Source organism: Pseudochaenichthys georgianus, chromosome 23 (assembly GCF_902827115.2).
Source record: "Pseudochaenichthys georgianus chromosome 23, fPseGeo1.2, whole genome shotgun sequence".
Lineage (NCBI taxonomy): Eukaryota > Metazoa > Chordata > Actinopteri > Perciformes > Channichthyidae > Pseudochaenichthys > Pseudochaenichthys georgianus.
Window position 1 is genome coordinate 2416814 of NC_047525.1, and position 13828 is coordinate 2430641.

Here is a 13828-nt window from a genome sequence, read left to right on the forward strand (position 1 = left end):
GTGCGTCTCTTTAATCAACTCCTCACAGCTCCTCATATCTGTTCAGAAACTGGACAAAAGTTAAAGATGTACAAACCACAGACTGTCTGTGTCATGAAGAATACAGTCGCTGCTTTAATTCTGTCTTTAGGACGTTGTTGTGAGTGTGGACGGAGCAGCTACAACGTTAGTTTAGCCTGATCGATCCAATCCAACCTGATCTCACCAGAATGCGTGACTCCACCACGACTTCTTAACACCACAATGCGTGGTGGAGTCACGAACTTTGTTACATTTACGTGTCGGCACCACGCAAACAACCCCAATGTAAAGTGAATGAGGCTCCTTTGTCGTGGTGCACACACGCATTTCTACAATGTCCCGCAGTGAGCTTTTATTCTATACAACGTTTTTAAAATCTACTTTATAGCTTGTAGTAACTCACGGGAGGCTTCTTTTATTTTATTTGTATTCATAATAATTTTTATTTTTCGTCAGAATGTAAAAATTACATTAGTTACGAATTTGTGTTCTCAAAAAACAGTGCATTGTGTGTAATGCAACTGTGATTTTTATTAAATTAATTAGTTTTTAAGGAAGGACAGAGCTTCAGCTGTGTCAAATAGATTGTTCCCTTCAGTTAACGTTATTTAAAAGATAATGATCATGTCCCCTGTATTGTATTACGAGCGTCCATTCCCATTGGATAACGGAGAATTTGACACCCGGAAGTAAGTAGCCTATTCTCCTTACTGTCGATTGATTTTACAGTGATATCTGCACTACTTGTCGACTAAAAAACACCAGATTATCCTTGTTAATTACACAACATTGATTGGTTTGAATTGTGTACAATGCTTTTGTATTTTCCCCCTTCGAATCGGAGTTTTAGGATGGCCGAAGACACTACACTACCCAGAATCCTCAGCTATCGTTTAGGACTACACCATATGCTTTGCTTGACAAACCCCGTGATCAGTCCTCAACCTCTGTGATTGGATGCGCGACGTTTACACAGAGCGTCCAAAAGGACTTTGAAATGGAATGAAACCCATCGACGGCACACTATTCAAAACAGGAATCGAACGTGTCCTACCCCCCCCCCCCCCTTAGGTCACAGGCTCCTCCAACAGTGCTACGCAATAAAACAGATACACAGAAAAAATAGTGAAATAGTGCAATAAGAGTCTATATACAAGTGATTGGAATATGATATATTAGATAAATAATTGCTAAGTAGCAGCCAGATGAATGTTATTTCTAAGTTCAGGTGTTTAATAATCGTATAGCCTGTGGGATGAAGCTGTCCCTGTGTCTGGTGGTTTTAGTCCGAATGCTGTGGTACCGCCTGCCAGACTGCAGCAGACAGAACAGTTTGTGGCTGGGGTGATGGTGGTCTTTTATAATCCTGAGGGCTTTCTTTAAGGTTAACCTGGTATTTTTACTCCACTACATTTATTTTAGTTACTTTACAGATTTGGATTAATGATGTGAAATATAAACAACCCTTAAATCAGACTTTAGTTACACCTGAATGAAATTCAGTGAAGGTGATTGTCAAGTGCCAACAATCAGGCGAGATATTTGATAGTTGGTGCTTGAGAAGACTAAATATTTATCTGCAGATCCGTTTAAAGCATATTCATTACTCGTTATTCTCTAATAGTTCATTAAAGACTGTATATAATTGCTATTTTGCACATCCCTTTCAAGATTTTCTAAGGTTTATTGACATATCATATACACAATAGCGTAGTTATGCAATGAATGAAAAACTTGGGTCACATGTTCCTCAACAGTGCATTACAAGACATCTATCAATGTGTGTACCTCCACCATTACACTGTCGTATTCTGCACATTTCTTTAAATAAAGCCTTATTAGTTAGCACATCCTCCTATCAGGCACTACACTGTTTTACTCTAGATATCATTTGAGTATCTTCTTGATATTTTCTATTCTATATTTATATAATTGACCTTCTACTTTCCCACTATTTTGTATGTACTCTTAATATTTGAATGTTTTCATAAAATATAACACATTCAAAAGTGCTTTACAAAAATGAAAGACATTAAGAAAAAGGCATTTTAAACAGTCATTAAAAAGCAACACAATCTTCCTGCATTGCAATTACTCTAAACGTGTAATAACGTGCTTTAACCAGTAGGTGGTTTGGGTTAAAAGCATAGGTTAAAAGGCTGTCAAGTTTACAGTGTTAACAAAATAAAATATACTGCTGTTTCCGGTTTCGTTTACGACGAATATTATTGTTATTGTTTTGATATTTGTAACACAAAAGCGATGGAAAAAACCCATAGCAACCAAAAAAAGATGGTCTTAACATGACCCAGTCGTCTAGTAGTTAATAAAAAACGATAATATCAAAACAAAATATTACTACTAACTTTATTGTGAAATTAAAACAGAACGGTAAAAGAATAGTTTCCGGTCTATTCTGATGCCCGATCTCTGTAGATAAATAAAGAACTAAGACAGATGTGTAATATTTAATGCAGCCAAACCATTTATTACAATGCATTCATGTGATGACTATCAAAGAGTAAAGCAAGCACTGCTGAATAAAGTATGATTTTCTCTTTTACGAAACGTTTTTTTTCATATGGAATGCAGTTGGAGGTCAACCAATCAAAGAGCTTGAGGACTGATCACGGGGTTCATGGTGTAGTCCCAAACGATAGCTGAGGATTCTGGGTAGTGTAGTGTCTTCTGCCGTCCAAAAACTCCGAAAAAATATTTGTTTCTCCGAATCGAAGGGGGAAAATACAAAAGCATTGCACACAATTCAAACCAATCAATGTTGTGTAATTAACAAGGACAATCTGGTGTTTTTTAGTCGATGAGTAGTGCAGATATCACTGTAAAATCAATCGACAGTAAGGAGAATAGGCTACTTACTTCCGGGTGTAAAATTCTCCGTTATCCAATGGGAATGGACGCTCGTAATACAAGACATGATCATTATCTTTTAAATAACGTTAACTAAAGGGAACAATCTATTTGACACAGCTGAAGCTCTGGCCTTCCTTAAAAACAAACTAATTTAATAAAAATCACAGTTGCATTACCCACAATGCAGTGTTTTTTGAGAACACAAATTCGTAACTAATGTAATTTTTACATTCTGACGAAAAATAAAAATAATTATGAATACAAATAAAATAAAAGAAGCCTCCCGTGAGTTACTACACGCTATAAAGTAGATTTAAAAAACGTTGTATAGAATAAAAGCTCACTGCGGGACGTTGTAGAAATGCGTGTGTGCACCACGACAAAGGAGCCTCATTCACTTTACATTGGGGCTGTTTGCGTGGTGCCGACACGCAAATGTAACAAAGTTCGTGACTCCACCACGCATTGTGGTGTTAAGGAGTCACGCATTCTGGTGAGATCAGGTTGATCCAATCTCCATTCACAAAACTCGCATTTTAAAAGGTTTTTCACATGCCGTCTTGTCTGCACACGTGTCAAAGCATTAAAGCATGGTTTTTACTAACCGTTATCAGTATTTAGTTACTTGGGCATCATTTTGAAACGTGTATTACAATTAAATCACGGTAACATAGGTTAATTTGGTCGTAGTTGGTTTCCACCACAGTATTTACATGGATATAAGCCCCGCCCCCTCTCCAGCGCGTCCTGTTTGAATGAAAGGAGTAAACACAGCTGACAGCCGCGGTGAAACTCTAGCGGTTGGAGCAATGCTAGTATTCGCATCACATCCGTTGTGAACGCAGCATAACGCAGTTCAGAAACCTGTTCTGACGCTTTTAAAGCAACTTTTAACAGTGCGAGGGGCCCAAAGGCCATGGTGGCCGTAGGACGTACAATTATTTGTGGGGCATAACGGCCAGACCGAGGGGCTACCATGGCCGTCGTGAAAATCCCACCCTGGGTACAAGACAGGGATGCCCGCTTTCCCCACTTCTTTTTGCGCTAGCAATTGAGCCTTTGGCAACAAAACTCCGTTTATGTAAGGATTTCAATGGCATTGATCGGGCAGGACAAAAGTTTAAGGTGTCCCTTTACGCGGATGACCTGCTTTTATATGTATCCGAGCCTGCCTCATCAATTCCCTATATCCTGGATATCCTCGATCAATTTGGGAAAGTCTCGGGTTATAAATTAAATGTACAAAAGAGCGACATTTTCCCTTTAAACTCTGCAGCCGATGTACTCCCCCCTTTTCCCCTTTAAAAGGGCTCAAGATATCTTCAAATATTTAGGAATTGAGGTCACTCGCTCTCTCCTTACTACTTTCACTAAAAACTTTACCACTCTTCTCAATAAGTGTAAACAAGATATGAACCGCTGGGCCTCCTTACCATTATCTCTAACAGGGCGCGTCAATCTCGTTAAAATTATAATGTTACCAACGTTTTTATATCTTTTTCAAAATATCCCCGTCTTTATTAAGAAATTGTTTTTTAAGACTCTTGATAAATGTATTATTTATTTCCTATGGGGGAATACACCTATTCGGATCAGTAAAGATCATATGCAAAGGCCAAAACGATCAGGAGGTCTCGCTCTACCTAATTTCCTTTTCTTCTATTGGGCATGCAACATTCAGAAGTTGATACGCTGGTTTGAAAACAAACCGATGTCAGAAAAAGCGGACTGGGTGAAATTAGAGTTTTCTTCATATCAACACCACCTGGGCTCAGTGGTTTGCACAGGCTTACCCCTTGTCAACACTAATTTGAAGTCGAGTGTAATAGTAAGTAATTCAATAAGAATATGGGCTCAGTTTAGGAGGCACTTTGGACTACAGGGTGCTTCTGTTCTCTCCCCCATTAAGTCAAACCACATGTTTACCCCATCCTGTACAGACCTGGCTTTTACTGTTTGGTTTAATAATGGGATTAAATCAATTTATAATCTTTACGTTGAGGACACATTTGCATATTTCTCTCAATTATCTGAACTGTATAGCCTACCTAAGAATCACTTCTTTACACAGGCGTCGCAGCCATTATATCAGGGTGGGACAAGTCCCCCCCACTTTTTGAAATGATTAGTTTAGACCCCCCCACTTTTACCATGTGGAAAGTCCGTGAATTGGTCTATCCACTCGCCGCACTCTGTAGAGCGCTGTGTCAGTGCTTCACTATCAAATCCATTCCACTTGCTTATTGAGAGAATGCCCAAATCAATGAAACTCTGTTCCAAGTTTCCACTGCTACTTTGTACCAAGGCAGATTCTCCCATAGCGCGCATGTTCAAGGACTGTTGTCATAGTTGGACAGCTCAGACCTGTTGTATAAAGCGATGCCGGTAGCGGAGGTAAGGCACACACACCAAGTGTTCAGGACATTGTTAACACAGCGAAAATCAAAGCTGACGATCTCTTGGTTTGATATGTTTTCTCCCCCAGACACCATGGACATAAGAACACTTCAAAGAAGAGGAAAGTAAGTCATCAGCTGGTAGCAGTTAATCAGTTAACAGTGATGGCGGCGGCCGCGTCTCACTTCTGGAGAGGAGTTTCGTCTTTATGTCATGATAAAGATACAAATACTGAATAGTTTAGATGAGAAAAGGCATTGAAATGCCAGGTACTAGTATTTATCACGTAAGCAGGGAACATGAATAACCCCATCTCTCTGTGCTCATGTAAACACCATGATGTCCATGGAGAGATGCAGTCAGTGTGTTTTACTGGAGCCTCAGTTCGATAAGAGATTATTTTCCGAGTTCTTTAAGGTACTCTCTCTCAAAATGGTAATGTGCATTATGTTTTAATTATACTTCTTATCATTCAGAAGCTTTTTGTGTGTGTTTATGTTTTACTGAGTGCTTATAGGCAATTTCCACCCCAGTATTCAGTTAACTATTTATTTTCTGTGCACATTACAGACTAGCTAATATTCTACCTACTGCTTGGGACTTTGAGTCTTCAACATGTCCAATGTCACAGACTGGGACTTACTTTAGAGTCAGTTGTATTTACATTCAGTATGACCTGTTATGATTCAATGTGAAAGAATATACTGCTCAATACATAATGATCACTTCACCACCTCTCTTGACATCTAAGCGCTTGAGTGAGTCAGAGGCAGAACACAGGGACAGTGGAGAGAGGTCCGTTGCTGAGGTGAGTGATGAAAGGGATATGACAGTTTAGAGTCATTGTGATGTGGACTCTCATCCAGAATGTTAAGGAAATCAGTGGGGATATTGAACAGGAAACATTTCAGTCAAGGGGCATCATGTGACCAATATAGACAGAAGAGCAACATTTATTTGAACATTTAAGTCCATGATACCATTCCAGGTGAACTTAACATAGTATGGAGTCAGATCAGTCTCAATATTAATACATGCTCACAGAAGGATTCACAAATGTATTTTGCGATTTATATATAAACGACTCTCCACTACAATATCTTTCAATGCACTCACAAATATTTATTGTTGTATATAAATGTACAAAAAATGGGCATTTAAACTACTTTTCTTGTGAACCTCTGCATTTGTGTTTTGTTTTTTTGAGACTTCTCTGACGGAAAGGACAAATTCATATTTTTTTAACAGGAAACTATGGAAATTATAACTAATTGTGGTTTTCTTTTACATTATTTAAAACAAGAAATATTTATATGTCAGAAATATGCCTATATTTGTGAAACTTTTTTATCTGTGGATTTTTTTACATTTATAAACAACAATAAATATTTTTGTGTGCATTGAAAAATATTTTTGTGGCGAGAGTCATTTATATATAAATCCCGAAATACATTTGTGAATCCTTGTGTGCATTTAATAATATTGAGACTGATCTGACTTCATACGTCCTAGGCTATGCTCACTTTCAAACTGTAAATCCACAATGCACCCTCAAATCATTGTAATTTGATTTGCACACAATGGCAGAGAGTGTAGTCAAGTGCTTTGAAACACAATCCGGCATCAACATATGTTACACAATGCAAATATTATGTTTTAGAAATGACGAAAATCTTATACAGGGGATCCTTAATATTACGTTTTTGCAGTATAAAAATGTATGGTCAATTTTTCACTTTTGTTTGTAGGAAGAGAAGGCAAGATTAGACAGAGAGGAGAGCGAGAGCCAGTTTGAGAGGGACGAAAGTGAGAGCCAGGAGAGTGAGAGCCAGTTTGAGAGGGACGAAAGTGAGAGCCAGGAGAGTGAGAGCCAGTTTGAGAGGGACGAAAGTGAGAGCCAGGAGAGTGAGAGCCAGTTTGAGAGGGACGAGAGTGAGAGCCAGTTTGAGAGGGACGAGAGTGAGAGCCAGGAGAGTGAGAGCCAGTTTGAGAGGGAAGAGAGTGAGAGCCAGGAGAGTGAGAGCCAGTTTGACAGGGACGAGAGTGAGAGCCAGTTTGAGAGGGACGAGAGTGAGAGCCAGGAGAGTGAGAGCCAGTTTGAGAGGGACGAGAGTGAGAGCCAGGAGAGTGAGAGCCAGTTTGAGAGGGACGAGAGTGAGAGCCAGTTTGAGAGGGACGAGAGTGAGAGCCAGGAGAGTGAGAGCCAGTTTGAGAGGGACGAGAGTGAGAGCCAGTTTGAGAGGGACGAGAGTGAGAGCCAGGAGAGTGAGAGCCAGTTTGAGAGGGACGGGAGTGAGAGCCAGGAGAGTGAGAGCCAGTTTGAGAGGGACGAGAGTGAGAGCCAGTTTGAGAGGGACGAGAGTGAGAGCCAGGAGAGTGAGAGCCAGTTTGAGAGGGACGAGAGTGAGAGCCAGTTTGAGAGGGACGAGAGTGAGAGCCAGGAGAGTGAGAGCCAGTTTGAGAGGGACGGGAGTGAGAGCCAGGAGAGTGAGAGCCAGTTTGAGAGGGACGAGAGTGAGAGCCAGGAGAGTGAGAGCCAGTTTGAGAGGGACGAGAGTGAGAGCCAGGAGAGTGAGAGCCAGTTTGAGAGGGACGGGAGTGAGAGCCAGGAGAGTGAGAGCCAGTTTGAGAGGGACGGGAGTGAGAGCCAGGAGAGTGAGAGCCAGTTTGAGAGGGACGAGAGTGAGAGCCAGTTTGAGAGGGACGAGAGTGAGAGCCAGGAGAGTGAGAGCCAGTTTGAGAGGGACGAGAGTGAGAGCCAGGAGAGTGAGAGCCAGTTTGAGAGGGACGAGAGTGAGAGCCAGGAGAGTGAGAGCCAGTTTGAGAGGGACGAGAGTGAGAGCCAGGAGAGTGAGAGCCAGTTTGAGAGAGCCAGGAGAGTGAGAGCCAGGAGAGTGAGAGCCAGTTTGAGAGGGACGGGAGTGAGAGCCAGGAGAGTGAGAGCCAGTTTGAGAGGGACGAGAGTGAGAGCCAGTTTGAGAGGGACGAGAGTGAGAGCCAGGAGAGTGAGAGCCAGTTTGAGAGGGATGAGAGTGAGAGCCAGGAGAGTGAGAGCCAGTTTGAGAGGGATGAGAGTGAGAGCCAGGAGAGTGAGAGCCAGTTTGAGAGGGACGGGAGTGAGAGCCAGGAGAGTGAGAGCCAGTTTGAGAGGGACGGGAGTGAGAGCCAGGAGAGTGAGAGCCAGTTTGAGAGGGACGAGAGTGAGAGCCAGTTTAAGAGGGACGAGAGTGAGAGCCAGGAGAGTGAGAGCCAGTTTGAGAGGGACGAGAGTGAGAGCCAGGAGATTGAGAGCCAGTTTGAGAGGGACGAGAGTGAGAGCCAGGAGAGTGAGAGCCAGTTTGAGAGGGACGAGAGTGAGAGCCAGTTTGAGAGGGACGAGAGTGAGAGCCAGGAGAGTGAGAGCCAGTTTGAGAGGGACAAGAGTGAGAGCCAGGAGAGTGAGAGCCAGTTTGAGAGGGACGAGAGTGAGAGCCAGTTTGAGAGGGACGAGAGTGAGAGCCAGGAGAGTGAGAGCCAGTTTGAGAGGGACGAGAGTGAGAGCCAGTTTGAGAGGGACGAGAGTGAGAGCCAGGAGAGTGAGAGCCAGTTTGAGAGGGACGAGAGTGAGAGCCAGGCTGAGATATATAGCAAGCCAAATGATCCTGACCCAAGAGTCATTCCACCCCAGCAACTTCCAAATAAGACGCTAAGATTTCAGGAGAAGTGGTTCAGGGACTTTCCGTGGCTCCTAGGGAGAATGGCGTATTCTGCTATTATTGCATGGAAGCCTTCAAAAGACAGAGTAGTACACTTGCAAAACATATGGATCAAGCCTTTGTGTCCACTGGTTTTCGAAACTGGAGAAAAGCAATTGAGAAATATTCAACCCACCAACTGAGTCAAGCACACAAAGTTGCAATCACAACACACACATACCAAGAAGAAAGTGTTGTAACTCAGCTGTCCACAGCCAAGGAACAGCAGCAAAGAGAGGCGAGATCATGTCTGCTCAAAGTAGTTCAGTCAATTCGCTTTCTTGCTCGTCAGGGTCTAGCTCTGCGTGGCCATGACAGTGATGAAGGCAACCTATGGCAGCTTCTACGACTCAGATCAGGGGATGATGATGTGCTGAAGAGATGGCTGAGTAAGCCCTCAAACAATTACACAAGTGCTGTAATTCAAAATGAGGTTTTGAATATCATAGCCAACTCCATTGTTAGGAGGATTACAAATACAGTACAGGGGTTGCCCGCACGTCAGTACTCCATTATTATTGATGGAACTCAGGATGTTTTGGGAGTTGAACAAGAGGCCATATGTATCCGTTATGTGGATCATGACCTTATCCCTCATGAAGACTTTGTAAGTCTATATGAGGTGTCTTCAACGACAGGGAATAATTTGGCTAAGGTGACAACTGATGTTCTCCTGCGGTTGAACTTGCCCTTGTCCTGTCTTCGAGGGCAGACCTACGATGGAGCTGCAACCTCTTGCTTTGTATGTCCATTGTGGTCCTCACTGTGTCAACCTTGTGACTCAGACAGCCTGTAGCTCATCCTCTGTTGTGTCTGATGCACTGAGTTTGGTCCACAAACTTGGCACTCTCTACCACCAGTCTGGAAAATATAAGACTATATTTAAAGAGATTGTCCAATCTGAAGCAGGGAGTTTCATAACTCTAAAGCCCCTCTGCCCTATACGATGGCTTGTGAGGCTAGTGGCCATTCAGGCAGTTGTAGGACAGTATGAAAAGGTATTGCTCAGTCTGGAGGAAATGGCTGCATCTGGCTCCTCTGACACGTGCACAACCGCAAGAGGACTCCTGGAACGCTTTCAGAAGGGGCACACTTTGCTCTGCCTTCTTCTTGCCTCTGAAGCCCTTAAAGAACTAGAGTGCCTCAACCGCTCCCTTCAGAGCAAAACTGGAAGCGTCACAGGGATGCTGGCTGCAGTTGATTGCGTGAAAAAAACACTTAGAGTGAAGAGGTCTGATGAAAGCTTCCATCAGATTTATGCAAGGGCCTGTGACACGATCAGTGAAATGGGCATTGAGACCATCCAGATGCCTCACATCCGGAGACCTCCTAAGCGCTCCACAGGAAATGCAGCAGCTTTCACACCAGCATCAACTGAAGAGCACTATAGAATCGAATTCTTCAAAGTGCTAGATGCTGTTGATGTACAGTTGACCAAGTGCTTTGACCAGAGCAGCTTTGATACTCTTAACAAGTTGGAAAGGGTGCTAGTCTCTGGAAAGGTTGAAGAGGTTGTCAGTCTTTACCCAGAACTGAATCGCAGTTCACTGGAGGTGCAGCTGGCAATGTGTAAGCTTCAATATCCATCCAGCACCATCACGGACGCAGTAAACACTCTGAAAGCTATGCTTCCAGAAGTGCGTGCTCTCTTTACCCAAGTAGAGTCTTTGGTTAGACTTCTTCTTGTAGTGCCATGCTCCCCAGCCGAAGCAGAACCAAGTTTTAGTGCCTTAAGAAGGCTTAGAACATGGCTCCGCTCCTCCATGAGTCAACGTCGTTTGAACAATGTGGGTGTCTGCCACATCCACCAAGACAAACTTGATCAAGTTGACATAGAAGAGATTTGCCAGCTCTTTATCTCTGCAAATGATACAAGAAGGCATGTTTTTGGGGCCTTCATTTAGTCAGAGCAGTCTTTCCCAAAGTTAGGGTCAAAATGGGTCGCGTACCTGTTTTTATGAGGTCACCAACTGGCAGAGTTTTGTAATGTTCTTTTTACAATGAAATACATTTCATATACATTTAAAATTCATGTTTTGTTGTGTTCTTTATCGGTAGTTTTTAAATGTTGATGTTATGGCAATTTGTGATGTATTTTTGTAAGTGTGGGTCCTAGGGAGACACCAAATTTCTCTTTTGGGTCTCGGGCTGAAAGAATTTGGGAACCTCTGGTCTAATCTGATTGATCATTTGATAACATTAAATAAATGCATTTAACAGAAATTGCAACTGTATGCAAGAGATGCTTGAGTTTAAATAAATAACGAGTGTTTTTTTTTATTAAAGACGGCTCAGAATTAATAATCAAATATGTTTCCTTTCTTTACTACTGGATGAAATTACAAAATGTACCCATCATTTCCCTCATGCTAGTCTAGCCACCATCAAACCACCAGAATACAGGAAATCCATTTTTGTTTTCGTGGGGGAGGAGCAACCCCCCGTTATAAATGTCCCCCCCACATTCAGAATGCTTCCTACGCCCATGCTTCTTTAGTTACCTACAAATTAGGAGCTTTGTATGTAAGACATTCAGCTCTTTTCCAAATAAGCCCATAAAGTCACATATTGACCATATCATCGAACTGAAGTCAGACTGTAGAGGACTGATTTCCCTGATTTATGATCTCAGAAGAAGAAGAAGAACTTTGACGGATGACCAGTGGGAATCAGTCCTGGACCGGGTGCACAGCCTGATACAACTGAAAGTGGTACACAGAGCTCATTTAACCAACGCTAGATTGGCTCAAATGTATCCAGAGGTTGAACCGTCATACTAAATCAGTTGTCCCTCCCCTGGTGCCAGGACCAACAGATCCATCTTTAGGCTCTGCAGCCCTGTCCCCCCCATAATGCTTTGCCGTCTTGCCATGCTGTCCATTGAAAGCCAGTTGGTTAGAAAGCTGGACTTCAATGACTAGATCAGTGACTTTGCCTGTAAGAAGGCTAGGCGCTGGGCTCTTGGTGAGTAAGGCTGAGCCAGGGCTCGTTACCATAGCCTTGCCCTTTAACAGTTATTACAACAGTTATTACAACTGTTAAAGGGCAAGGCTATGGTAACGATATTGGATCACTACACACAAGATGCATGATGAAAAAAAGTAACGGCTGGGCTCTTGGTGAGTGAGGCTGAGCCAGGGCTCGTAATAACTGTTAAAGGGCAAGGCTATGGTAACGATATTGGATCACTACACACCAGATGCATGTTGAGAAAAAGACTGAGAACAGGTAATAGCCTCTGATTTAGCACCACCATCAGGCCTTTTCACTTCCATTTCCGTTTTGTTGTCCGTTTACACTTTAATACCCGTTTATTTTGTAGTTGGTATGTATATGTAATTAAAAAATCTGCTGCTTATGTTATTATTTTTGTTATAGCATTTTATAACTGATAATATAGGTGTTAATGTTCACTTTATTTTAATTTAAGAGGTCATGTATATTTAAGTTATATTTATTTTGATTTTTGAATGTTCCATTCAAAAATGTTATTAAAAAGGCATGTACACCATAAAAGATGACTATTGAGGTCTATTGTCAGGAATGTTAGTGTTATATCAAATAGTGAATTCTACTGCAGCAGAATGTTGCACGTCTGCACAGTGTTATATGTTCACCGCTCAGTGTCAGTAAATATTGTGCAGTTAGTATTGGACTATAAGATAGATGCAAGCCTACAGGTAGAGATATTTAAAGCATAAATAAGTCGGTTGGGTTCTGGAGGTGTGGTTACAGCATTGTGCTTGGTTGGCGTGGCCTGGGCCTGGTGGTGGGGCCCAATGTGATATCTTTTCATGGGGCACAAAATCCCTGGCGGCGCCCCTGCTCAGGGGCTCCTCTAACACCTTTATTAGAACATGGAAACCCTTTCTGGACTTCTATGACTCCTTACAAGAGCCACTTCATAAAGAATAAGGTTGGATTGAGCGGTGAGCAGTGAGCAGTTGATTCATCATTTTTTTTTCTATTCCATTATCATTATTATTATTTTCTTTCTTTGTGTTTATCTCTGTGTTGTTTTATTTTTGTTCTTTTTCTCCTTCTTTGCCCCCCTCGAACTAATGTCATTCTTTTTTTATATATTATAATGCAGCGCGAGCTGTGTGCTCGAGTCTTCCTGCCTGTCGGCTCTGCTGCTCCGCGATGAGGGTCTAGCTTCAGCAGCCACATTACCTACGGGTGCGTTCGTTAATATTAACTGTGCGGTCCGGAGTCACTGTGGCACAGACTGGACCGCTGGTGAACAGCTGTTAGAACGGGCCGTTCAGGTGTTCAGAGCAGAGCTCCCTGTCGGAGTGCAGAGCGTGATGTGCACTGAAAAGTTTTTCTGTCCCAATATTATCGTTGAGCATAGCTAGCTAGCATACATTGTCACTATCTGCTAACGTTAGCTTTAGCCTTCGTTTTCTAATAGTTTTTTTTTCATAGGCGATAAACGGAGGTGATATAAGTATAGATCGTGTACTTGAGTAAAAGTAGAAGCACTCAGATCTTGTACTAGAGTAAAAGTAGAAGTACTCAGATCTTGTACTTGATTAAAAGCAGAAATACTCAGATCTTGTACTTGAGTAAAAGTAGAAGTACTCAGATCTTGTACTTGATTAAAAGTAGAACTACTCAGATCTTGAACTTGATTGAAAGCAGAAATACTCAGATATTGTACTTGAGTAAAAGTAGAGGTACTCAGTTCTTGTACTTGAGTAAAAGTAGAAGTACCAGAGTGTAGGAATACTTTACTGTTAGTAAAAGTAGTGCATTCAAAATGTTCCTCAAGTGAAAGTAGAAAGTATTATCATCAAAATATA

General features: G+C 42.1%; 1 protein-coding gene across 1 annotated transcript; it reads left to right on the forward strand.

The window, feature by feature from the left end:
* Nucleotides 1–5271: 5271 nt before the first annotated feature.
* On the forward strand, nucleotides 5272–11682 carry LOC139433010 (dentin sialophosphoprotein-like). The gene is made up of 5 exons (XM_071201843.1): nucleotides 5272–5286; nucleotides 7038–8168; nucleotides 8222–8891; nucleotides 10146–10630; nucleotides 11656–11682. Exons 1-5 carry the CDS (start codon nucleotides 5272–5274, stop codon nucleotides 11680–11682), a joined length of 2328 nt encoding a protein of 775 aa, XP_071057944.1.
* The last annotated feature ends 2146 nt before the right edge of the window (nucleotides 11683–13828 follow it).

Excerpts from the sequence above, each read along its gene's own strand:
- LOC139433010 (XM_071201843.1), top strand. Across the intron at positions 8,169-8,221 it reads AGTTTGAGAGAGCCAGGAGA|GAGAGTGAGAGCCAGTTTGA; the intron begins GTGAGAGCCAGG and ends AGTGAGAGCCAG. Across the intron at positions 8,892-10,145 it reads CCAGTTTGAGAGGGACGAGA|CCCTTAAAGAACTAGAGTGC; the intron begins GTGAGAGCCAGG and ends TTGCCTCTGAAG.